Source organism: Pristiophorus japonicus, chromosome 1, assembly GCF_044704955.1.
Source record: "Pristiophorus japonicus isolate sPriJap1 chromosome 1, sPriJap1.hap1, whole genome shotgun sequence".
NCBI classification, from domain to species: domain Eukaryota; kingdom Metazoa; phylum Chordata; class Chondrichthyes; family Pristiophoridae; genus Pristiophorus; species Pristiophorus japonicus.
In genome coordinates this window covers 431,993,884-432,021,204 of record NC_091977.1, presented here as the reverse complement: position 1 = coordinate 432,021,204, position 27,321 = coordinate 431,993,884, and the positions used below count along the sequence as shown (strand labels likewise).

At 47.4% G+C, this 27,321-nt stretch overlaps 1 protein-coding gene across 6 annotated transcripts in view; it reads right to left on the bottom strand.

Annotated features, from left to right (window-relative positions):
• The window catches only part of LOC139275532 (coiled-coil domain-containing protein 178), an 846,828-nt gene that overhangs the window by 443,830 nt on the left and 375,677 nt on the right, over positions 1 to 27,321 (bottom strand). For all 6 annotated transcript variants that reach the window (XM_070892705.1, XM_070892709.1, XM_070892736.1 and 3 more), the window contains 2 exons: positions 24,472 to 24,534; positions 23,662 to 23,823 (listed from right to left, as the gene is read on the bottom strand). In XM_070892705.1, coding sequence (XP_070748806.1) covers positions 23,662 to 23,823; positions 24,472 to 24,534 — 225 coding nt within the window. The remainder of the gene's footprint in view (positions 1 to 23,661; positions 23,824 to 24,471; positions 24,535 to 27,321) is intronic.

Genomic DNA, 27,321 nt, shown 5'->3' with positions numbered 1-27,321 from the left:
TAAGACAGAGCCCAGAGGGGAAGGCAACCATAGGGCAGACGAGTTAGCAAAGGAGGGAGCCAGGGATGGAGTTTTTTGGGATCTATACGGGTCCTGCCCAGTAGAAGTGATCCGGGACAAAGGGGACACACCAGGGAGTGCAGGGGTAGCATTGTCGCCGGACTTGAGGCAAGTCCAGACACAGGATCCCATCCTCAAGGTAGTCCTGGAGCAGCTGGTTAAGGGCGAGAAGGTAGAAGGTTCCTTCGGGGAGCAGACATCACCGTAAAGGAGGGGATGCTCTTTAAGGATGATTGGTGGATAGTTCCCGAGGTACAGCAGAGGGAATTCCTCCAGTTGGCCCACGGGGGCCCAGGAGTGGGACACCCAGGGCCGGAGACGACCTGGTAAAGAGTAGAACAGGCAGGGTGGTGGCTGCAACTGAGGGAGGATGTCCGTGATTTTTGCGCGGACTCTGGTGTGCACGGCGAACAACCCCGATCCCATGGGGCACACGAGAAGGGTAGAGGGACCATGGCAGTCAGTACAGGTCGATTACATTGGGCCATTGCCCACCACAAAGGGGGGTTACAAGTACTGTTTGGTCCGAGTAGACGTGTTCTCCAAGTGGGTGGAAGCCTTCCCTTGCCGATCAGCTACGGTGTTGGTGACGGCAAGAAATTTGGTAAGGGAAGTGTTCTCCAGGTGGGGACTGCCACAGATCGTGGAGTCCGACCAAGGGAGTCACTTCACGGGGTAAGTCATGCAGCCACCTTGAAAGTTTTGGGGATTGAGGATAAATGGCATGTGGCTCACAACCCACAGTCATCGGGACTTGGGGAGCAACTTAATCGGACCATCAAAAAAAGGCTGCAGAAGGAAACAAGGCCATCCCTGAAAAGGTGGGATGAGGTCCTGCTGTAGTTTTGATGGGGTACCAGCCAGCCTCTCCAGGAGCACAGGATGAGCTCACTAAGGAAGACAAAAATACCGGAAATACTAGGGGACCAAGGGTCTAGCGAGAAGGAGGAACTAAAGGAAATCCTTATTAGTCAGCAAATTGTGTTAGGGAAATTGATGGGATTGAAGGCCGATAAATCCTGAGGGCTTGATAGTCTGCATCCCAGAGTATTTAAGGAAGTGGCCCTAGAAATAGTGGATGCATTGGTCGTCATTTTCCAACAATCTATCGACTTTGGAACAGTTCCTTTGGACTGGAGGCTAGCTAATGTAACAGCACTTTTAAAAAAAGGAGGGAGGGAGAAAACAAGGAATTATAGACCGGTCAGTCTGAGATCGGGGGTGGGGAAAATGTTGGAATCAATTATTAAAGACGTAAAAGCAGCGCATTTGGCAAGCAGTGACAGGATCGGTCCAAGTCAGCATGGATTTATGAAATGGAAATCATGCTTGACAAATCTTCTAGAATTTTTTGAGGATGTAACTAGTAGAGTGAACAAGGGGGACCCAGTGGATGTGGTGTATTTAGACTTTCAAAAGGCTTTTGACAAGGTACCACATAAGAGATTGGTGTGCAAAATGAAAGCACATGGTATTGGGGGTAATGTACTGACATGGATAGAGAACTGGTTGGCAGACAGGAAGCAGAGAGTCGGGATAAATGGGTCCTTTTCAGAATGGCAGGCAGTGATTAGTGGGGTGCCGCAGGGTTCAGTGCTGGGACCCCAGCTATTTACAATATACATTAATGATTTAGATGAAGGAATTGAATGTAATATCTCCAAGTTTGCAGATGACACTAAGCTGTGTGGCAGTGTGAGCTGTGAGGAGGATGCTAAGAGGTTGCAGGGTGACTTGGACAGGTTAGGTGAGTGGGCAAATACATGGCAGATGCGGTATAATGTAGATAAATGTGAGGTTATCCACTTTGGTGGTAAAAACAGGATGGCAAATTATTATCTGAATGGTGACAGATTAGTAAAAGGGGAGGTGCAACGAGACTGTCATGGTACATCAGTCATTGAAAGTTGGCATACAGGTACAGCAGGGGGTGAAGAAGACAAATGCATGTTGGCCTTCATAGCGAGAGGATTTGAGTATAGGAGGAGGGAGGTCTTACTACAGTTGTACAGGGCCTTGGTGAGGCCACACCTTGAATATTGTGTACAGTTTTGGTCTACTAATCTGAGGAAGGACATTCTTGCTATTGAGGGAGTGCAGCGAAGGTTCACCAGACTGATTCCTGGGATGACAGGACTGACATATGAAGAAAGACTGGATCGACTAGGCTTATATTCAATGGAATTTAGAATAATGAGAGGGGATCTTATAGAAACATATAAAATTCTGATGGGATTGGACAGGGTAGATGCAGGAAGAATGTTCCCAATCTTGGGGAAGTCCAGAACCAGGGGTCACAGTCTAAGGATAAGGGGCAAGCCATTTAAGACCGAGATGAGGAGAAACTTCTTCACTCAGAGAGTTGTGAGCATGTGGGATTCTCTACCACAGAAAGTTGTTGAGGCCAGTTCATTAGATATATTCGAAAATGGAGTTAGATGTGGCCCTTATGGCTAAAGGGATCAAGGGATATGGAGAGAAAGCAGGAATGGGGTACTGAAGTGCATGATCAGCCATGATCATATTGAATGGTGGTGCAGGCTCGAAGGGCCGAATGTCCATCCATTCGGACTGCCTCCTATGGAGGAATCGTATAATTTTGCCAAAAAAAGGCAGGGAAATGTTTATATGCGACCTTCACAGTACCCACCCAGGCATAGTCATGATGAAGTCTATCGCCAGGTCACACGTTTGGTGGCCCGGCATTGACTCGGAATTGGAGTCATGCGTACACCAATGTAACACGTGCTCACAGTTGAGCAATGCACCAAGAGAGGCCCCACTGAGCCTGTGGTCATGGTCCTCCAAATCATGGGCAAGGGTCCACGTAGATTTTGCTAGTCCCTTTCTAGGAAAGGTGTTCCTAGTAGCAGTGGACGCTTACTCTAAATGGATTGAATGTATACTAATGTCGTCATGTACGTCCACTACCACCATTGAAAGCCTCCGGGCCATGTTCACCACCCATGGTTTGCCCGACGTCCTTGTTAGTGACAATGGACCATGTTTCACCAGCTCGGACTTCAACGAGTTCATGACCCACAATGGCATCAAGCATGTCAGGTCTGCGCCGTTTAAGCCCGCAACCAACGGTCAAGCGGAACAGGCAGTCCAAACCATCAAGCAGAGCTTGAAACACGTGATGGACAGTTCCCTGCAGACCCGGTTATCTCGGGTTCTGCTCAGCTACCGGATGCGACCCCATTCGCTTACAGGGGTTCCCCCGGCAGAATTGCTAATGAAGAGAGCACTCAAAACCAGGCTCTTCTTAGTCCACCCGGATCTCAATGATCATGTAGAAACCCGGCGTCACCGGCATAACATGTACCACGATCGCGCGGCTGTATCACGTGACATTGAGGTCAATGACCCTGTGTTTGTTCTTAATTACGGCCATGGTCCTAAATGCGTTGCTGGCACTGTGTTAGCCAAGAAGGGGAATAGAGTGTTTGTTGTCAAACTTTTGAATGGACAAACGTGCAGAAAGCACTTGGATTAGACCAAACTGTGGTTCACTGACAACCAAGAACAGTTTGAAGAGGACATTACCATCATTGATCCACCAACACACACCCAACCAGCAATCGACCTCGCGGTCAACCGTGAGGATGAACCCACCATGCCAGACAGTCCGATCAAATCAGGCACACCGCAGTGTAGCAATGATCCGACCAACTCACCCATGCCAGGACTTCAACTGAGGCGATCAATCCAGGAACGTAGAGCCCCGGATCGCCTCAACTTGTAAATAACTTGTACATTAGACTTTGGCGGGGGGGGGGGGGGGGGGGGGGGGGGGGAATGATGTTATGTATGTAAACACTACCAATGTGTAAGATTTGCCACCAGGGGGTGCACTTGTGGGAGACCCAAGGGTCACCTGCACACCCTGGGCAAGCAGGTATAAAAGGTAGACTACCATGCTGCCTCCCCACTCTGGAGTTACAATAAAGAGATCAAGGTCACAACAGTTTGAGCTTAAGATGTACAGTCTTGTGGAGTTATTCTAAACGTAACACTCCCAACACAATATATTCCACAGAGCTTGTCGCACACGAGAGGAAGCCCCTGCCCACAGCCCCACCGGTACAGGTGACAGAAGTTAGGTGGCCGCCACCACACCAGGCCAAGGAAATAGTTTAGTTTTAGTCCCGATCAGGAAGCTTCTATTCCAGGGGGATGCATTACCCGGTCGCATCGGTCATTTTAAACTTAACCAGGGTACATCCGCCCGAGTGATGTCCAAAAGAAACTGAGCAGCTGTCTGAGGCACTCATTAAAGAAATGTTGCGCCAGTTCTTTGAAGTTACGGGGATATGAGTCGGGAAAAGTTGTACGACATGGGAGTGTACGATAACGTTAGTCTGGGGAGGCAGAGACGAGGGGTGCTCAATGATGTCGTTATGGCGTTTAGCGCGGGTACATCTCTCGTCAATAATATGGACGACGTGCAGCTGCAGATGCAGGTTAGAGGTTTAAAGGACCAGCTGCGGAAGATCCTAGGGGAAGGGAACGAAGTGGTAGGGTTGGAGCTAAAGGAGGACCAGGCGATGACTATTCACTTGAAGGAGGTCATAGCGGAGCTGGAGATACATGCTAAAACGGTTAATGAGTTATAACAGGAGGTTAGGAATGCCTCGGCACAGGCAGCCATGAATGAAGTGTGCGTGTTGTACGGTGCCTGGTTGCTAGGCGAGGGACGCAGTAATTTGGAGGACTTCCGGCAAGGTCGCATCGCATCGTGGGTCAGCCACCAGCACCTCGCAGCGCTCAGCCCGTAGCATAATTCGATAAGTCCGTGTCAGCTCCATTTACCTTCCGAAGCCTACCCAGTCCCAGTGGATTGCGGTCGGTCCAACCACTCGGTTATGGCGATTGTGTTGCATATGTCGGTGATGGACGGGACACCACAGCCAGCGCCGTTATACAGAGTGGAAAACATTGGCTTCTTACAGGAGGGGGTGCACCTGCAGTACCATGGGGCCCCACCGTTTGTAATAAAGTGGGAGTATGCCATGACTTGCATTGACCTCAAGGGGTGCCAGAGCAGGGGCCATGCGTCTTATTGTGTCCCCAGCACTTGAATGCATTCGATCGGCCAGGTTGCGGGTTTGAATCAGAGCATGCAGAGCCTATCAATTGCACCATGGAGCTGATGTCCCAGAGCCACGTTCCACCTCAGGTAGCATGTGCGGGCAATGGGACGTACTGCGTCACGACGAGCGTGGACCAGTATCGGGTGCACTGCGACACTTGGTGTCCGGTCACCGACACCACTTTCTGCTTCAAACCCCACATCGAAGTTCAAGTGGCCCAAGAGCGCATCCTTCCAACCCCAGAGCCATCCATGGTACACATCATGGTGAACGACACAATCCATAATCTGCACCAATACATCACACAGTTCGGATATCAGATTCCTTTTCTGCCCGAACATCTCACAAAGTAAATAAAAGCCATTGAGCTTTCACAGAAATATTATTTTACATTGTGTTATGTATGTAAACTTTATAATAGTGTAAGACTTGCCACCAAGGGGCGCACCTGTTGGAGACCCAAGGCTCACCTGCACACTTCGTGCAAGCAAGTATAAAAGGTTGTCTCACTCTGGAGTTTGATTAAAGAGATTAAGGTCACATCAGTTTGAGCTTACAGCATACAGTCTTGTGGCGTTATTCTGAACATAACAATTGGCGACAAGTAACAGATCACGAACTTTCATGTGGTTATGGCTGCCGTTGATATTCTTGAGAGATTTGTTGAGAGTGATGATTGGGAAGCCTTCGTTGAGCGTCTTAACCAGTACTTCGTGGCCAACGTGTTGGATACGGACAGTAACACGGTCAAGCAATTCTCCTCACTGTTTGTGGGTCCACGATATATGGCCTCATCGAAAACAATGGACAAGACATATGCAGAGTTGTGTACGCTGGTTCAGGAATACCTCAAGCCAAAGGAGAGCATCTTAATGGCCAGGTATCGCTTTTATATGCACCATCGCTCCGAGGGCCAGGACATGGCGAGTTATGTCGCCGAACTAAGACGCCTTGAGGGACCGTGCGAATTTGCTGGATTTTGGGGAGAAATGTTACGGGACATTTTCATGCTTGGAGTCTGCCATGAGGTCATTCTTCACAAACTGCTGTCTGCCGAATCCCTCGATCTGAGCAAGGCCATCACGATAGTGCAGACTTTCATGTCCACGAACGTTAACATTAAGCAGATATCTTCTCAGCATTGAAGCTCACCAGCAAGTACTGTGCATAAAATAACGCCTTCAGCAGGCAGAACTGTACATGGTAGGGTCTACATCTCTGCAGAGGCCAGACCTAGGATGACTCAGAGTCCGCCATGGGGCATGAATGCGAGTCCATTAACACCATGTTGGCGCTGCGGGGGTAATCATAGAGCCTATCAATGGGCGACTCACCACGTGACAGAGTCGGCAGAAGATGACCGAGTCGGCGCAGATCACGCTGAACGAGTAAGAGCGGCAACTCAACTCGAGGCTGACGAGGAAGTGTATGGGGTACACACCTTCACCACCAAAAGCCCTCCGATAATGTTAAAAGTCAAATTAAACGGCATTCCAGTTTCTATGGAATTGGACACGGGGGCGAGTCAGTCAATTATGAGCCAGAAGGCTTTTGAGAAACTGTGGGGCAACAAGGCAAAAAGGCCAGAATTAAGCCCGATTCATCCAAAGCTGCGCACTTACACCAAAAAGCTCATACCAGTCATTGGCAGTGTGGCAGTGAAGGTATCGTACGATGAAGCGGTGCAAGATTTATCACTATGGATTGTACCAGGCGATGGCCCAACGCTGTTCGGCAGAAGATGGCTAGGAACTATCCGATGGAACTGGGATGATATCAAAGCACTGTCTTCGGTGGATGATGCCTCGTTTGCTCAAGTGCTAAACAAATTTCCATCGCTATTTGAGCCAGGCATTGGCAACTTCACAGGTGCCAAAGTGCAGATCCATCTAGTCCCTGATACACGTCCCGTTCATCACAAGGCCCAAGCGATTCCATATATGATGCGGGAGAAAGTCGACATCGAACTTGACAGACTTCAACGACAGGGAATTATATCGGCAGTTGAGTTCAACGAGTGGGCCAGTCCAATTGTTCCAGTGTTGAAAAGCGATGGCACAGTCAGAATCTGCGGAGATGACAAAGTAACGATCAACCGAGTCTCGTTACAGGACCAGTACCCACTACCCAAAGCGGAGGACCTGTTCGCAACATTAGCAGAGGGGACGTCGTTCACCAAGCTGGATCTAACCTCTGCTTACATGACATAGGGCTGGCTGAATCTTCAAAACGACTGACGTGCATCAACACGCACAAAGGATTGTTCATATACCACAGATGTCCTTTGGGATTTGCTCGGCTACTGCCATCTTCCAGAGGAACATGGAGAGTCTGCTGAAATTGGTTCCGTGCACCATGGTGTTTCAAAGCGACATCCTGATCGCTGGTCGTGACACCATCGAACACTTGCACAAACTGGAAGAGGTTTTAAATTGCCTAGACAGAGTGGGACTCAGTCAGAAACGCTCCAAGTGTGTTTTCTTGGCGTCAGAGGTCGAATTTTTGGGGAGGAAGATTGCGGCAGATGGCATCAGACCTATGGACTCTAAGACGGAGGCAATCAAGAATGCACCCAGACCACAGAATGTGACGGAGCTGCGTTCGTTCCTGGGACTCCTCAACTATTTTAGTAACTTTCTACCCTGGTTGAGCACGTTGCTGGAACCTTTGCAATTATTGCTACATAAGGGTGACGACTGGGTTTGGGGTAAGTCTCAAGAGACAGCCTTCGATAAGGCCAGAAACCTGCTATGTTCTAACAAATTACTTGTATTGTATGACCCATGTAAATGTTTAGTACTAGCTTGTGCTGCATCTTCGTACGGGGTCGATTGTGTGTTACAGCAAGCCAATGTGTCAGGCAAACTGCAACCGGTTGCATATGCGACCAGAAGTTTATCTAAGGTGAAAGAGCCTACAGTATGGTTGAGAAAGAAGCATTAGCATGCATATACAGGGTTAAGAAAATGCACCAATACCTTTTTGGACTATGGTTCGAGCTCTAAACCGACCACAAACAGTTCATTTTGCTGTTCTCAGAAAGCAAAGATATTAACACCAATGCTTTGTCCCGCATCCAAAGATGGGCACTAACATTATCTGCGTATGACTATGTAATCCGCCACAGACCAGGCACTGAGAACTGTGCTGATGCCCTCAGTCGGCTACCATTGCCCACCACCGGGGTGGAAATGGCGCAATCCGCAGACTTGCTTTTTGTAATGGGTGTTTTTGAGAGCGAGGGGTCACCCGTAACGGCTTGCCAGATCAGGACCTGGACTAGCCAGGACCCTATGCTATCACTAGTAAAAAAACTGCGTCCTTAATGGGAGCTGGTCGGCTGATCCCGGGGAAATGCAAGACGAAATTAAGTCGTTTTACCGATGCAAGGATGAAATGCCCATCCAATCGGATTGTCTCCTATGGCAAATTGCATGGTTTTGCCAAAACGTGACCTACACGTGCGGCAGTCGGCGAGAGGCGGGAGCAGCGTGGTGAGGCCTATAAAAGGCCCAGCGGGTGTTCCACAGGCAGCGGCAGTCGGCGAGAGGCGGGAGCAGCGTGGTGAGGCCTATAAAAGGCCCAGCGGGTGTTTCACAGGCAGCGGCAGTCGGCGAGAGGCGGGAGCAGCGTGGTGAGGCCTATAAAAGGCCCAGCGGGTGTTCCATAGGCAGCGGCAGTTGGCGAGAGGCGGGAGTAGCGTGGTGAGGCCTATAAAAGGCCCACCGGATGTTCCACAGGCAGCGGCAGTCGGCGGGAGGCGGGAGCAGCGTGGTGAGGCCTATAAAAGGCCCAGCGGGAGTTCCACAGACAGCGGCAGTCGGCGAGAGGCGGGAGCAGCATGGTGAGGCCTATAAAAGGCCCAGCGGGTGTTCCACAAGCAGCGGCAGTCGGCGAGAGGTGGGAGCAGCGTGGTGAGGCCTATAAAAGGCGTGGCTTGTGCAGCTCCAGTCGGGAGAAAAAGCAGAAAAGAAGTAGAAAGGAATCAAAAGTTAACGTCACAGCCAAAGGGGTAATTGATTGGCTGGTGATTGGTAAGTAGTTTTTCTTTTTCTTTTTTATATCAGTAAGTAACCTGTAACAGTGTTGTCACCAATATAAGTGTATCTAAGGGTTAAGTCATGGCAGGAGAGCTCGGTCACATGATATGCTCCTCCTGTACCATGTGGGAACTCAGGGACACTTCCGGTGTCCCTGACGACTACATCTGTGGGAAGTGTATCCACCTCCAACTCCTGACGGTCCGCGTTGCGGAGTTGGAGCTGAGGGTGGATTTACTCTGGAGCATCCACGATGCTGAGAATAACGTGAGTAGCACGTGTAGCGAGTTGGTCTTACCGCAGGAGACGGGTCCATTGCCAGCTAGGGAATGGAAGACCAGCAGGAAGAGCAGTGCAAGGAAGGTAGTGCATGGGTCCCCTGTGGTCATCCCCCTGCAAAACAGATACACTGCTTTGAGTACTGTTGAGGGGGATGACTCATTAGGGGAGGGCAGCAACAGCCAAGTTCATGGTACCGTGGCTGGCTCTGTTGCACAGGAGGGCAGGAAAAATAGTGGGAGAGCGATAGTGATAGGGGATTCAATTGTGAGGGGAATAGACAGGCGTTTCTACGGCTGCAACCGAGACTCCAGGATGGTATGTTGCCTCCCTGGTGCAAGGGTCAAGGATGTCTCGGAGCGGGTGCAGGACATTCTAAACAGGGAGGGAGAACAGCCAGTTGTCGTGGTGCACATTGGTACTAACGACATAGGTAAAAAAAAGGGATGAGGTCCTACGAAACGAATTGAAGGAGCTAGGAGCTAAATTAAAAAGTAGGACCTCAAAACTAGTAATCTCGGTATTGCTACCAGTGCCATGTGCTAGTCAGAGTAGGAATCGCAGGATAGCACAGATGAATACGTGGCTTGAGCAGTGGTGCAGCAGGGAGGGATTCAAATTCCTGGGGCATTGGGACCGGTTCTGGGGGAGGTGGGACCAGTACAAACCGGACGGTCTGCACCTGGGCAGGACCGGAACCAATGTCCTTGGGGGAGTGTTTGCCAGTGCTGTTCGGGAGGAGTTAAAGTAATATGGCAGGGGGATGGGAACCAATGCAGGGAGACAGAGGGAAACAAAAAGGAGACGAAAGCAAAAGACAGAAAGGAGATGAGGAAAAGTAGAGGTCAGAGAAACACAAGGCAAAGAACAAAAAGGGCCACTGCACAGCAAAATTCTAAAAGGACAAAGGGTGTTAAAAAAACAAGCCTGAAGGCTTTGTGTCTTAACGCAAGGAGTATCCATAATAAGGTGGATGAATTAACTGTGCAAATAGATGTTAACAAATATGATGTGATTGGGATTACAGAGACGTGGCTCCAGGATGATCAGGGCTGGGAACTCAACATCCAGGGGTATTCAACATTCAGGAATGATAGAATAAAAGGAAAAGGAGGTGGGGTAGCATTGCTGGTTAAAGAGGAGATTAATGCAATAGTTAGGAAGGACATTAGCTTGGATGATGTGGAATCTATATGGGTAGAGCTGCAAAACACCAAAGGGCAAAAAACATTAGTGGGAGTTGTGTACAGACCTCCAAACAGTAGTAGTGATGTTGGGGAGGGCATGAAAAAGGAAATTAGGGGTGCATGCAATAAAGGTGCAGCAGTTATAATGGGTGACTTTAATATGCACATCGATTGGGCTAACCAAACTGGAAGCAATACGGTGGAGGAGGATTTCCTGGAGTGCATAAGGGATGGTTTTCTAGACTAATATGTCGAGGAACCAACTAGGGGGGAGGCCATCTTAGACTGGGTGTTGTGTAATGAGAGAGGATTAATTCGCAATCTCGTTGTGCGAGGCCCCTTGGCGAAGAGTGACCATAATATGGTGGAATTCTGCATTGGGATGGAGAATGAAACAGTTAATTCAGAGACTATGGTCCAGAACTTAAAGAAGGGTAACTTTGAAGGTATGAGGCGTGAATTGGCTAGGATAGATTGGCGAATGATACTTAAGGGGTTGACTGTGGATGGGCAATGGCAGACATTTAGAGACCCATGGATGAACTACAACAATTGTACATTCCTGTCTGGCGTAAAAATAAAAAAGGGAAGGTGGCTCAACCATGGCTATCAAGGGAAATCAGGGATAGTATTAAAGCCAAGGAAGTGGCATACAAATTGGCCAGAAATAGCAGCGAACCTGGGGACTGAGAGAAATTTAGAACTCAGCAGAGGAGGACAAAGGGTTTGATTAGGGCAGGAAAAATGGAGTATGAGAAGAAGCTTGCAGGGAACATTAAGACGGATTGCAAAAGTTTCTATAGATATGTAAAGAGAAAAAGGTTAGTAAAGACAAACGTAGGTCCCCTGCAGTCAGAATCAGGGGAAGTCATAACGGGGAACAAAGAAATGGCAGACCAATTGAACAAGTACTTTGGTTCGGTATTCACTAAGGAGGACACAAACAACCTTCCGGATATAAAAGGGGTCAGAGGGTCTAGTAAGGAGGAGGAACTGAGGGAAATCCTTATTAGTCGGGAAATTGTGTTGGGGAAATTGATGGGATTGAAGGCCGATAAATCCCCAGGGCCTGATGGACTGCATCACAGAGTACTTAAGGAGGTGGCCTTGGAAATAGCGGATGCATTGACAGTCATTTTCCAACATTCCATTGACTCTGGATCAGTTCCTATCGAGTGGAGGGTAGCCAATGTAACCCCACTTTTTAAAAAAGGAGGGAGAGAGAAAACAGGGAATTATAGACCGGTCAGCCTGACCTCAGTAGTGGGTAAAATGATGGAATCAATTATTAAGGATGTCATAGCAGCGCATTTGGAAAGAGGTAACATGATAGGTCCAAGTCAGCATGGAGTTGTAAAAAGGAAATCATGCTTGACAAATCTTCTGGAATTTTTTGAGGATGTTTCCAGTAGAGTGGACAAGGGAGAACCAGTTGATGTGGTATATTTGGACTTTCAGAAGGCTTTCGACAAGGTCCCACACAAGAGATTAATGTGCAAAGTTAAAGCACGTGGGATTGGGGGTAGTGTGCTGACATGGATTGAGAACTGGTTGGCGGACAGGAAGCAAAGAGTAGGAGTAAATGGGTACGTTTCAGAATGGCAGGCAGTGACTAGTATGGTACCACAAGGTTCTGTGCGGGACCCCAGCTGTTTACACTGTACATTAATGATTTAGACGAGGGGATTAAATGTAGTATCTTCAAATTTGCGGATGACACTAAGTTAGGTGGCAGTGTGAGCTGCGAGGAGGATGCTATGAGGCTGCAGAGTGACTTGGATAGGTTAGGTGAGTGGGCAAATGCATGGCAGATGAAGTATAATGTGGATAAATGTGAGGTTATCCACTTTGGTGGTAAAAACAGAGAGACAGACTATTATCTGAATGGTGACAGATTAGGAAAAGGGAAGGTGCAACGAGACCTGGGTGTCATGGTACATCAGTCATTGAAGGTTGGCATGCAGGTACAGCAGGCGGTTAAGAAAGCAAATGGCATGTTGGCCTTCATAGCGAGGGGATTTGAGTACAGGGGCAGGGAGGTGTTGCTACAGTTGTACAGGGCCTTGGTGAGGCCACACCTGGAGTATTGTGTACAGTTTTGGTCTCCTAACTTGAGGAAGGACATTCTTGCTATTGAGGGAGTGCAGCGAAGGTTCACCAGACTGATTCCCGGGTTCGTGGAACTGACCTATCAAGAAAGACTGGATCAACTGGGCTTGTATTCACTGGAGTTCAGAAGAATGAGAGGGGACCTCATCGAAACGTTTAAAATTCTGATGGGTTTAGACAGGTTAGATGCAGGAAGAATGTTCCCAATGTTGGGGAAGTCCAGAACCAGGGGTCACAGTCTAAGGATAAGGGGTAAGCCATTTAGGACCGAGATGAGGAGTAATTTCTTCACCCAGAGAGCGGTGAACCTGTGGAATTCTCTACCAAAGAAAGTTGTTGAGGCCAATTCACTAAATATATTCAAAAAGGAGTTAGATGAAGTCCTTACTACTGGGGGGATCAAGGGGTACGGCGAGAAAGCAGGAATGGGGTACTGAAGTTGCATGTTCAGCCATGAACTCATTAAATGACGGTGCAGGCTAGAAGGGCCGAATGGCCTACTCCTGCACCTATTTTCTATGTTTCTATGTTTCTTACACAGTACCCACCCAGGCATAGTCATGGTGAAGGCTATCGCCAGGTCGCACGTTTGGTGGCCCAGCATTGACTCGGAATTGGAGTCATACGTACACCAATGTAACACTTGTTCACAGTTGAGCAATGCACCAAGGGAGGCCCTACTGAGTCATGGTCATGGCCCTCCAAATCGTGGTCAAGGGTCCACGTAGATTTTGCTGGCCCCTTTCTAGGAAAGATGTTCCTAGTAACAGTGGACACTTACTCTAAATGGATTGAATGTGTAATAATGTCATCATGTACGTCCGCTGCCACCATTGAAAGCCTCCGGGCCATGTTCGCCACCCATGATTTGCCCGATGTCCTTGTTAGTGACAATGGACCATGTTTCACCAGCTCGGAGTTCATGACCCGCAATGTCAGGTCTGCCCCATTTAAGCCCGCAGCCAACGGTCAAGTGGAACGGGCAGTCCAAACTATCAAGCAGAGCTTGAAGCGTGTGATGGACGGTTTCCTGCAGACCCGGTTATCTCGGGTTCTGCTCAGCTCCCGGACGCAACTCCACTCGCTTACCGGGGTTCCTCCGGCAGAATTGTTAATGAAGAGAGCACTCAAAACCAGGCTCTCCTTAGTCCACCCGGATCTCAATGATCATGTAGAAACCTAGCGTCACCGGCATAACATGTGCCCCGATCGCGCGGCTGTATCGCATGACATTAAGGTTAATGACCCTGTATTTGATCTTAATTACGATCATGGTCCCAAATGGGTTGCTGGCACTGTTTTAGCAAAGGAGGGGAATAGAGTGTTTGTTGTCAAATATCTGAATGGACAAACGTGCAGAAAGCATTTGGATCAGACCAAACTGCGATTCACTGACAACCAAGAACAGTTTGAAGAGGACATTACCATCATTGATCCACTAACACACACACCCAACCAGCAATCGACCTCGCTGTCAATCACGAGGATAAACCCACCATGTCCAACAGTCCGATCAGACCAGCCGCGCTGCAGAGCAACAATGATCTGACCAACTCACCCATGCCAGGACTTCAACCTGGGATCAACCTGGGAACGAAGAGCCCCGGATCGCCTCAACTTGTAAATAACTTGTATCTCAGACTTTGGGAGGGACTGATGTTATGTATGTAAACTTTATAATAATGTAAGACTTGCCACCAGGGGGCACACCTGTTGGAGACCCAAGGATCACCTGCACATCTCGTGCAAGCAAGTATAAAAGATTGTCTGCCATGCTGCTTCTTCACTCTGGAGTTTGATTAAAGAGACTAAGGTCACATCAGTTTGAGCTTACAGCATACAGTCTTGTGGAGTTATTCTGAACATAACACATTAGAACAGACAAATCGGAACACAGAGGAGGAAATTAAAGGGGTAAATTCCCCACCCTGGTGGAACATTGGTTTGAATGTACAAATTCCTCCGTGGATCCGGATTTGCTCGCACTTGTAATTGTACAGTTTCTCACTGTAATGTATTTGTTGCGGTTGTCTTGCAAAAGGCGAAGCAAGGCGCTCCGAAGTCGGTGGGAGGCCTTAGTTAAAGGTTGAACCTGAATGTTTTTCTCTGTTAATATGTTGTATGAATGTGCTTGTATAATATTTTAAGGGACGTATTCGGGGTGTTTAACAGTAAAATATATAGGGTTAGTTGGAGGACACAATGTGCTGACCTTGAGACTGGACTTGAATACCAGATTGGTACAGAACCAGAACCTACTCCTCCAACGGGAGAAGCAGCGAGTAAGCCAGAGGGGTAATTGGTGAGCATTTATCCCAGCCCATATATCTTTAAGACCACCGCATAGTGTGAAGGGGTGTCGAGTGTCCCAACCAAGCCTTAAGTGTATAGTGGGGAAGTTTTCTGCACGGATCGTAAGCGTACGCAAAATTCTATTGGACAGATTCGGTGGTGCTCTTTTGAATCTGAGCAAGGGTGTTTTAGTCATGGGTACTTCGTGTTAGGGGTCTATTCAGACAGGCCAGGGTTGTGTGTTTACTGTGTTTTGTTTGTTTTACACCACCAGGGTGTGTTTTACTGGGTGCAGGTGTGCGCTTTAACTTGAATAAAAGCATTGTGATGGTTGAGACCGAAAGATCTGGCTATAACTGTGTATTTCTGTTCACCACTATAATTTAGGTATCTAGAACATGTTGTAAGGGGAGTGATTTGAAACCACCAAGGGCAAAACCACTTACACATGGGAACACCACCAGCTGCAAGTTCTCCTCCAAGTCACACACCAGCCTGACTTGGAAATATATCTTCATTCCTTCATAGTCACTGGGTCAAAATCCTGGAACTCCCTCCCTAACAGTACTGTGAGAGTACCTTCACCACATGGACGGTAATGGTTCAAGAAGACGGCTCACTACCACCCTCTCAAGGGAAATTAGGGATGGACAATAAATACTGGCCTTGAAAGAAAAAACTATCTTCCTACACTTCCAATTTTCGTGTAATCTTCAAATTTTGAAATTGTGTCCTGTACCCCCAAGTCCAAGTCATTAATGTATATCAAAAACAGCAATGGTCCTAGTGCTGTACCACGGGGAACACCACTCTATACCTTCCTCTACTGATACTACCCCTCTTATCCCATGGGCTCAATTTTGCTAACAAGCCTAGTATGTGGTATTTTATCTAATGTCTTTTGAAAGTCCATATACACATCAACTGCACTGCCCTCATTCACCCTCTCTGTTACTTCATCAAAAAACTCAATCAAGTTAGTCAAACACAATTTTCCCTTAACAAATCTGTTTTTCTTTATTAGTCTATGCTTGTCAAGTCGCAGTTAATTTTTTCCAGGATTATTGATTCTAAAAGCTTCCCCATCACCAATGTTAAACTGACCGGCCTGTAATTGCCAGGTTTATCCTGCTCCCCTTTTTTGGAGCGTCTGGAGCGTCTACCTCTTAGGACGTCTTCTGCAGTGCTGCTGACCTGATCTCTAAAAGTGGCCCAGTCTGTTCTCCACATTATCTATAGACACTGTCAGTGCCTGAAAGAAGGTGTACAGTTCAACTTTGAAATTATATTTTACTTATGGGTAGCTGAGCTTCTCGACATCAAACCAACTGTTTGGATAAGGAAATCAGAATATTTCTTCAATTGGTCCAAGTTGCCACACTCAGCACTTCTCAAGACTCGGACATTATCAACTTCATCAACGAGTGTTTATAATAACGTGGTCTACTTCCTTTTTGGTAGTTCCATGTGTATCTGCGAATGTAATTTCTGGGAAAGAAGATACCCCCTATCTTGAGGTCATGGGCAGCACAGATGTCAACAAGTTGCTCACCATTGTAATTTTTTTGCTCATGTTCATATACTCCAATGGTCTTCGTCAAGTTGATCTGTCAGCTCCTACTTCAGCATTAAAGGGCCCAAGTTTCCACACGATAAAAAACGGGCGCCCCTCCGAGCTGGGCGCCCGTTTTTCGCGCCTAAAATGGCGCCTAAAAAAAAAATCGCGATTCTGGAGCATTCTGCAGCTCCTTGTCTGCCTGGCGCGGCGCCCAGGGGGACGGAGCCTACACTCGCGCCGATTTTGTAAGTGGGAGGGGGCGGGTACTATTTAAATTAGTTTTTTCCCTGCCGGCAATGCTGCGCGTGCGCGTTGGAGCGTTCGCGCATGCTCAGTGTGAAAAAAACATTGGCATTCGGCCATTTTTGTAGTTCTTTGTAGCTGTTTAATTTTTGAACATTTTTTTAATAAAAGCACATTGCCATCAGCACATCAGCACTTGCAGCCTTCTCACTGTCTCCTCCCCCCCGCCCCCCCGCGGGAAGAACGGGCGCCTCCCCCCCCCCGCGGGAAAGAACGGGCGCCTCCCCCCCCCCGCGGGAAAGAACGGGCGCCTCCCCCCCCCGCGGGAAAGAACGGGCGCCTCCCCCCCCCCCCGCGGGAAAGAACGGGCGCCTCCTCTCCCCTCCCCCCCCCCGCGGGCAGAACGGGCGCCTCCCCCCACTGTGGGAAGAACGGACGCCTCAGGCTGACTGCAGAATTCTCCGTGCCTGAAGCACTTTCACACAGGTAGGAAGATGGTTTATTTAATCTTTTCTTTGCTTATAAATGTTTATTCAGGTTGGATTTATTTGTATAATATTTGTAGAAGTATAAATAAGGATTTATTGTCGAATTTAATGAGTTCCCTTCCCCCCCCTCACCTCGTTCTGGACGCCTAATTTGTAACCTGCGCCTGATTTTTTAATGTGTAGAACAGGTTTTTTCAGTTCCACAAAAATCTTCACTTGCTCCATTCTGCTTTAGTTTGGAGTACGTTTTCACTGTGGAAACTTTCAAATCAGGCGTCAGTGGCCGGACACGCCCCCTTTTGAAGAAAAAATTCTGTTCCAAAGTAGAACTGTTCTACCTGACTAGAACTGCAGAAAAAAAAATGTGGAGAATTGCGATTTCTAAGATAGTCCGTTCTCCACCAGTTGCTCCTAAAAATCAGGCGCAAATCATGTGGAAACTTGGGCCCAAAGTCTCCCAACAGGAAGAGCAGGTCTCATCATCATAGGCCATCCCTCGAACGAGGATGACTTGCTTCCACGAGAGTTCACAGATGTTTCAATGAAGGACCCGATGTTCCAGTCCTGAACTCCAGTTGAGGGGGTGGAAGTTGCCTGTGCGTCAATTTTTTTAACGTGTGGTGACCGTTGCACATCAGTGGCAAGGATTAACCAGGACGACTGGAGACCTGCTCTGCTGCACGGACCTAGTGCGCACACATTTTGCAGTGTGGGCAAGTCCGTGCTGCTCCTGGGCTCTCGGCTCTTCTGGGCCCCGTACCTCATTCGCTGCACCTTTGCCACGATGTTCCAGGACCCAGCGCTCCAGCTCTATTTATAGCCCCGACCAGTGGTGGTGTTCTCACACAGGTCGGGGCGGCCCACGCTGGGGTACTAATGTGATGGCTGCCTGGAGAGATCTATAGAACTTGTTTTATCATTACAGTCAGCCACATTAGGCAGGGTATATGCTACTATTGCTGATAAATACCCATGTTTATGAATAAAACGAGCTGAAAGAAGGCACTAATTTTTGACAAACACTTTGGTTCTCTGGTACACCTTGGTGACACCTCCCAGCGCTGCACAATGAGAAACGACCAGTGAAGAAGCACAGAGCTATGCTACAGGGGGTACCAGGTTTGACCAAGGTGGACAGGTCTGTGCTGAGCTGGTAATGGCTGATATGACTCTTGTTTACTAATTCCTTACAATATTAGGAGAAGGCCTAAATGACTAATTCTGTAATTGTTCCCATCAGTACAATGGATTACGGGATTCCCAAAGCCATCTGCCACATAGTGCCAACCATCCAATTAGCTGGTACAAGTGGTTACTGAACCTATCAGTAGAAATCAATCCGGATGGATTACTAGAGATACACAACCCTCTCGACTTTACCTACGATACAAGAGTTGAATGCAGTTAGGCACATGGAACAGTCAGACGTTCTGCCATACAGGCCTCCTTTGGGAAAGTGTCATATCTTCAACTACTCACTTCTCTAGTTCTCTCGTACTCTGTGAATCACCAACACTATCAAATTCCCCTCGGTGCAAGTATCTGAGCTGGTTCATGCATGTGAGAAAGCAAGTAGTACAGAGGTGACATTGAAGAGGTTGGGGGCAGAAGAACATGGGGCAGGATCTGTGTGGCCTGGTCCTCATCATCCTGTTCCTCACCATCATTGTCATGGTCAATATGGCAGAAAGACAGATAGCTTCCTGCATACGGGCAGAATGACCCACAAAATTCTCATGTAAATACCTTACCAGATCATCGGTGGCCATAATTCATTTTGCATTGGCGTAAAAGCGGTGCGACTCATCAAGTAGAATTTTTAGGTCAATAGATTAGTGCTAGATGCAAGGCTTTTAAATATATAGATAAATAGATGCAACTGCAATGGTGTCAGAAGTCAGTCTGCTTTGTAGCAATTACTAAATTCTTCATCCCACCACAACTTAGTATTGATATATTACAAATAATAATTTACAAGACTTGTAATTCGGATACTTTGTGCCTCCCGTTGGTGCAAAAGAATGGTCGCCCGGGTACGGCGAGAAGAACACCTCCCGCTAATTTGGGCGGGGTCTTTGGGGCGGCGCTAACAGGTAACATCCTGCTTGGCTGTGCCCGGCAATGATGACGCCATCACTGTGCACAGTGCCCCATTACCGCCACGGAAGCTAAATTCGGTCGTGGCCCCTGTGTTCCTGCCTGGCGCTGACAACGACAGCTTAGTTGTCGAGTTTCAGTCAGGAATCGGTTGGAGAAGCGCTATTTAAAGGCACCATCTTTAGAAAACATTTTAGTCGGCTATTACTGCTTGCAGCTTACTTCCACATCGGCAGACAGGTTTTTTGACAGATTTCAGTGATTTTCAGTTGAAGGAGTGTTCTGGCTGTTAAACATTCCTGTCTTTCATTGAGGGCAGATGACAACATTTATATCGTTACATGGGGGCTTTGTTAGCACTCGATCTCCTGCTCCAACATCACCGTCAGAGGCAAATTAGGCAGAGAGAAAGGCAGAGAGAAAGGCAGGGAGAAAGACAGCAAAATGTGGCCAGAGGCAGGAGGCTCAACAGGGCTGTCAACAGGAGACCTTACCCTCCCAGGGTATTCCGGCAGCTAAATCGATTTAACTGAGGAACAGTGTGTTCGAAGGCTGCGTTTCAGCAAGGACCTGGTCACAGAGCTCTGCCATCTCCTGGAACCAGACCTCAAGCCTCAGACCAGGGTAAGGACAGCTCTCTCAGTGGCAGTCAAGGTCACCATCACGCACAATTTCTACACCAGCTGATCCTTCCAGTCTGCAACAGGAGACATCGCCAACGTTTCCCAGTTTGCCATCCATTGCTCCATCCATGAGGTCACAGATGCTCTGTACAGAAGGAGAAGGGAATACAGTTCCTTACCCATGACCAAAGAGAAGCAACTGGAGTGTGCATGTGGCTTTGTCAGGATAGCCAGCTTCCCCATGGTGCAGGGCGCCATTGACTGCATCCACGTCGTTTTGCGGGCACTGCATTGCAATTCTGAGGTATTCCATAACCACAAAGGTTACCACTCATTGAATGTGCTGTTGGTGTGCGACCTCACACGGCAAATCCTCACCGTCAATGCCCGCTATCCTGGCAGCAGCCACGATGCATTCATCTTGCGTCAGACCGGTATGCCAGCTCTCTTCCAGCCACCACATCAAGCTAGAGGCTGGCTGCTCGGAGACAAGGGCTATCCGCTCTCCACCTGGCTCATGTCTCCCCTCCGCAACCCAAACACTCCTGCCTAGCATTCATATAATGAGAGCCATGCCGCTACCAGGAACATCATTGAATATGCCATCAGAGTGCTCAAGCAATGGTTCTGCTGCCTTGACTGCTCGGGAGGAGTCTTCCAGTACTTGGCTGAGTGGGTATCCCTTTTCATCGTCATCTGCTGCATTCTGCACAACTTGGCCATCATGAGAGCACAGCCATTGCCACCGGCATAGCTTCACCACCTCAGGAGGAGGACAAGGAGGAGCAGGAGGAGAAGCAAGAGGAGGCGGAGGAGGAGGACGAGGAGGAGAATGAGGAGGAGCAGGAGCAGAAACAGCAGCGACGGAGGAGGCAGCCACTCAATTGTGGTTCTGCAAGGGTGGTCCGCGATCATCTCATCAGACTTCAGTGAATTCCATCTCACTTCCCAGTTCATTTGCACGTCCCCATCAGCACATCCATTTCCCCATCCATACCACAGTCCCAAAATTGGTGGGGATGATGGCCTGCTGTGACACCGTGAGATCCCCAGTCAACTGTGGTGGACCCAGCGGCAATGGCAGCAGTCAGAGCTCGTGTGGCATCCAGCTGAGGCTGCATGAGAGCAGTCTGAGCTCCCATGCCATCAACCATTGACTGTATTACAGCACTAAGACGTCGCGTTGCTTCCGCCTGCACTGCAATGGAAGCTGCCACATCGGCCATGACACGCGTCATAAGGTCTGGACCAGCACAGTCTCTCTGGGAGTCCACCATTGTCTGCAGACTGGAAATGATGTGCTCCATGGTGCGCGCAGAGCTCTGTGCAATGTTGGAGGTGGACTCCTCCATGCTCCTTACTATTACGGAGAGGCTCTTGGGCACCGTTGCCATTGCACCTATTATGTCGGCGTGCCTGGCCATCATCTTTCTTGTGAGCGCCTCCCCATTGAGGTCCTCATCTAAGTCCTGTGCAGCAGAACTCATGCGCGAAATCTCTCTCCTGGCAGCTGGCTTCCGTGATACCCTTTCACTTGCTGCAGCCTGAAGGCTCCGTTGCATCGCCCAGTGCAGTACCCTCTGCTAAGCTAACCTCTAAGGACCGCGTAATGCCAGTCTCTGAGCTGGTGCCTGCGGGTGAGCGATGCAATGACGCATGATTGGGTCCTGCTCCTCGCCTCCCTCCTCAGTTTCATGGGGGTGCTCAGGTACAGGCTGCTTGTTGATTATCTGAAAGCATAAATGGAACAAGACTCACATTAAGATGAGAGCAGGGGGACAGGAATGAAGCAAGGAAGGCAGACAGTATTAGGAGCTGGTGTGACGGGGAAGCGGGATGAGAAAAGGGGAGGAGATAATGATACTGTTGTTGCCCCCAGTGCGGTTGCCCACCACCCGCGGGCCAATGAGCCGCAGCCCTCGCTCCTCCAGATCAAGAGCCCCTGCAGTTGAGGTTCACCCCCACCAGTCCTCTGTTGCTCACTCCGATTATGTGCCATCTTGGCCTGCAAAAGAAAGGAATTTGTGTGAGTGAGAGTCCAGCTATATATGTTGGAGCTATGGCTGCTGTCCTTGAATGTAGGCAAGGCATGAGATGAGGATGTGAGTTTGAGTAGCTGCATATGTTTGGTGGGGCAGTGGTGGTTTGCGCAGTGTGCAGTGACAGAGCTTAAGAGGCTGGTATGTAGGAGGTGTGGAAGCATGTACTCACCTTCACCACTCGACTGAGGTCATTGAACATCTTCCGGCACTGTGTGAGGGTTCGATCGATTACAGTGGTGGCTGACACCTCCTCGGCCATTTCTCTCCACATGGCCACGAAGACCTGTAGCAATGGCCTCCTTCCAGATGCGGGGAACAGCACAACGCTCCTCCTCTTCACTGCCCCCACCAATGCCATACCATTGAATCGCTTTGTCCTCTCCCTTCCAGAAGGATTTCCAGCAGCTGCTGAAAATGAGCAGGTGAAGCTTGATATAACCTCCCCTTTAAGAGCTGGAATCAGCCAGTGTGAAGGATTGAGGGATGATTGTTGAATACAAATCACCTGAAATTGAGTAACGCTCTGCTATTAGCGCCCTACAGTGCCCCACTGAGGTCATTAGAGCCTCAATTACTGCCCACCCCCTTCCTTCCTGGGTCGCTAAAGGCCAATTTAGCAGAAGTTAAAAATTTTAAAAGTCGAATTTCGCCTCCTTTGCCTCTTAAATCTCCTTCCCAAATAAAAGAAGATGAATTCAAAAAACACACACGATTTTGCTGGCCTATTTTGACTGCATGCAGTAAAACTTATTTCTAAATTTTGGTACATAATGCTCCACATCTTATTTCGTTAAAATTAATGGCAGTAGTAGTTAATGCATCTGGAGTCACTGACCAATAGTTATTCACTATACCTGTCAGTACCCTTTTGATGTTGCACTAAAATTTTTAATCAAAGCTTACATTTGTAGGCTTTATTTTTAATACCATAATTATTCTAGGTTGGCAAATAATCATTCTGTCACTTCTAAAATTGTGAAATGTACGAGAATACATTATGATATATGACTTTTACCACGCCTTCCAAGACTCAAAGTGACTAATGATAGCAACATTGCCACAATTTTTGTTGTTCTTGCCATGTTGGAGGGCTATCAACATATTTCACTGACATCAACGCATTGTTTTAAAATCATATGTTATGAACATTGGGCAACTTAGTTCAGTATATTAATACAGCAGTATTGCCTATAAATATACTGTCACAATATTTCCCGTCTCAACAACCAAATGACAAATTGAATCCAGCTTGACAGATCACCCTCCAGATACATCTACTGCTGTATACAATATGATAACTTCAAAGCATTTTTGGCAATTGAAACCATTCAGATTTCTTTTTAATACAGTTCTTTTTTTCTTTGAAAATAAAAGTTATGTGAAATCACCTGTGAACTCCAACACTTACATTTAGGAGAGTCCTGCAGCTATATTCAAAACTAAATGATTTTTATAAAACTTAAATGATTCTTTACTATAAATTCAATAGGATGTTTCCCCCCATGACTTGTCAAATAATGTTAACTAAAATTCTCCAGGAAACTTACTTCATTGTGGTTCTGGTATATGGCTTCAAATTTTTTTAATTTGGCTTCAATATCTGCAACAATTTTCTCAGCTTGTGTAAGCTTCTTTAAAACACTTCCTTTCTTCTTTTTGGCATTGTCTTTAAAGTGAGCTAGTTCTTCAGTCTCTAATTTAGCTTTTGCCTGTATTTGGAAAACAGCACCATACAGTTATATTTACTCACACCTCTGAAATATGGAAAGTATTAGTTTTTTAAAAAAAGACTACGTTCAACATTTATGCTTTAATAGGGCAATATAAGTGATTTCAGAGGCACATCAGTGCAAAACTAGCAGCATAGCTCAGCAGTTATGTCAACTATCTTAATACAGATTGCATTATGACAAAAAGTGTGAACCAGCTCCAAGAAGTAGTCTCACAAAGCTCATGTTTCATACTAGCTCCAGCATAACTACATACACGGCCAAAGCCAAGTTTTAAAAAATACAAGCAGTTCAATATTTCTAATGTTTTAAGGTATTAGCAAAAAGATTAGTAGGATACTTAGAAGCCACAGAACTCCACTATCCTCAGGCAAAAAGTGATGCAGCAGCTGTAAACAAAGTTTGCATCTAGCAGTCCTACATTGCACTCGACAGGTGGCATTCTGAGACTGGTAACTGGCACTGTAGATGAATAACTCATTTGTGAGTTATCTGGTCATTTATTTATCTTTGTACTCATTGTATCTCAGTGCAGGTAAAGAAATATTTATTTCTGCAGGCATTCAAAACATCCATTTTCAGTGCAAGCAACAACAATGCCTTACTACAGTATCACAGGCCCTTTACCTGTAGCTTTGTTCGCAGTATCATTGCTTCTCTGATTTTTTTCTTTAATTTTCCTATCTGATCCTATAGGAGAAAAAAACAGACTTAAATATGGATTCTAAACAGTCTTACTCAACTGCAATGGAATTTTAATAGCAGCAACTCTCATTTCTTGAAATTACTAATGCCTGTCAACAGTGTATACACATAGGGGCCGATTTTGATCAAGGCCTCCGCTCGCCCTAGTGCTGCCCAAAGTGCCGCCGATGACTGCCGAGGTACCGGACGGTACTTTGGGTGGGCTATTCATCGCCGAGGTCCCTCGAAGGTCAGCGGGCAGCAAATGGACGACGTACACCGCCAATCTGGGTGGCAGTGGGCGGGAAGTCTCATTCTCGGCGGCAGAGGTGTTTGCTGCCCAAGTGCCGCTGAGGATGGAGTTGGGCCCACGCAGGGACAACAGCTAAAAAAAAAATCATCAGTAAAAAATAAAAAAACTCTCAGAAGACCATCAGGGGACCCTATCCAGGTAAGTCGCTGTGGAAAAAAAATATATAAAATGTTCACTAACGTCTTTTTCAGGTTCTTCATACTTACCGTCAGGGACAGATCAGCCTCCTCGCAGCGGTCCACCCTCGTTCTGGCGCTGACTCCCGCTTGCATGAATATGGGAGCTCGGCGGGCGGGAGGTCAGTTGTGCCACTCAGCCGTCCGCTGACGTCAGCGGGCAGGTCCCAGCGGCTCTCACCTCCCGCCCGCTCCAGGCCACCTCGAAAGTGGCACTGGGCAGATCTTCCAGAGGAATGTCGGTGGCAGTGGGCAGTGAGTTGATGAATTTCAGCCCCATAGTCTGGTTATGTAGTTGATCATCACGTAAATGACACTTTAGCTGATGACAGTGCTGTTGACAATAAAAATAGCTTCAACAGTTCCTAAACGATATTGTTGCTGCTAGCAGATCCCATGACATGTTAAGTTCCAGATGATATGAATGCTGAAGTGAAGCTTACTCTCAAACCTGGTCAGTGGCCCTGATTGGAGCAGGGTATGGATCAGACAATAACCACTGATTTTTGGAGGATGCTACAGGCTACAATTGATAAATCTTGCGTTCAGTCTTCCAAATCCTAATAGAAACCAGTTTGAATTATAGATAAACTAAGAACAAACTGGAACACATCATAATCAAGTACAACTTTAATGCATTCACATAGTTCTGTGTAATCTGTTTAGTTAGCTTTGATGCCAGTGACCATTGTGATCCCTCTTCCACCTGTTGCCAAACATGACTTTCTAACAACCATTGTTATCAAATCATATCATTGATGCAGAATAATTAACAAGTGGAATTTAAACAGTTTCAGTGCACTGTATAAAACTTTGATGAACCAAACATTATGGGGCCAAAATTGCCCCTTCCGATAAGGCCTCTGGCCGCCTGAAAGCGGTGGCCATGGGACAGTGTGGAATGGCCGCTGACTCATGGTGGACTGGCCAACTTTCATGGCATTGCTCTCAGGGGTTTTTGCTGCAGTCTGAAGATCCGCCCCACTCCCCCCACTTCCGCCCCGCTCCTGCAGATGCGTCGTTAACGATGTCATCACAGCGCGCACTGCAGCAGCTGTGCCCCAGAAGGTAAATTCACTTCAAAAAGTCTTCCAGTCACCTGTTGGTGCCAACGACAATTATTTAGGTCGGTACACAAGACCGTCAATGACCTTTAAAGGCTGTAGGATTCACAAAATTCTGGGACCCCCTCTTCAATGGACAGATGTCTGGAATTTAAAAGGGAACTGTGTTAGACTTTTGGAGGAAAAATGTGGACAGAAATATCTCACTATTAGGCGCATTTGGACTAAACTAGGGCCTTTTAGATTGAGTTTGGACATTTTAAATTGTATGCTGGGTCTGCATAGGGAAATGGGATCCTTATAGGGCTGCTAACCCACCTGGGAGGCAGGTCCCAGGGAGACATTAGCAGACTGACAAAAGCCCCCTTACCAGGGACCCAGATACATACATATTTTAATAGTTCTTAAAACGGCTATACAGAAAAACCCTGGCATCAACAAAACACACAATGGACAGTATCAAGACCTGATTACATTCTAACAGCACCATTCGAAAACCCCATCAACACCTTTGGGAATCTTGTATCATGCTAGTGCTCAATCAGCCCACCAAAATTCTCACAAAGGGATCACATTAGAGTTGATCAGCCTGCCAAAATCACACAAAAGCAGTCATCAAAAATCAATTGTGCACCCGAGTTTTGGCGCGAAAGTTTAAGCAACCTCTCAGGTATAACTGGGGGCCTTGCTGGTAGCTTGTGGGGTAACCTTTGGGCTGAGGAAACACTTTTGAAGAAACGTACCCGAGCTCACTCTGGAAAAGCACTTGGACTTTGGGCTCTTTGACTCTGGCTTTGAAACATCTAACTTGCCACACAAGGTTACCGCAACGCAACAAGAAGAACCTAACAAGAAGCCTCGGATTCACTGAGAAACCAACAATCATCCAGCGCTGACTCAAGGAAAAAACTTATTTACCATCAAAATGTCGACCAGTGCTAATACTGAAGACACCGCAACCAGCCAAAGAATCCACAAGATTGAGGAGAGAGAAAGCAGTGTGCAACTGGTCTAAACTGTGGAGAAATCCTTTGGTGAGCATAGTCCCTGCAATTTCAGAGCCTAACTTAGTTAGTGTAGTGGTGGGAGGTGTTTTTTTTTTCACTGCATAACCTCTGTACCCGTTGCGTATACGTTTTCCCCCTTTTTCTGTACATTTTGTTATATGCTATTAAGTTAATTAGAGTGGTGTGCTATTTTCTAAATTAAATATTTATTCTTGCACCAAACAGTTGTCTGT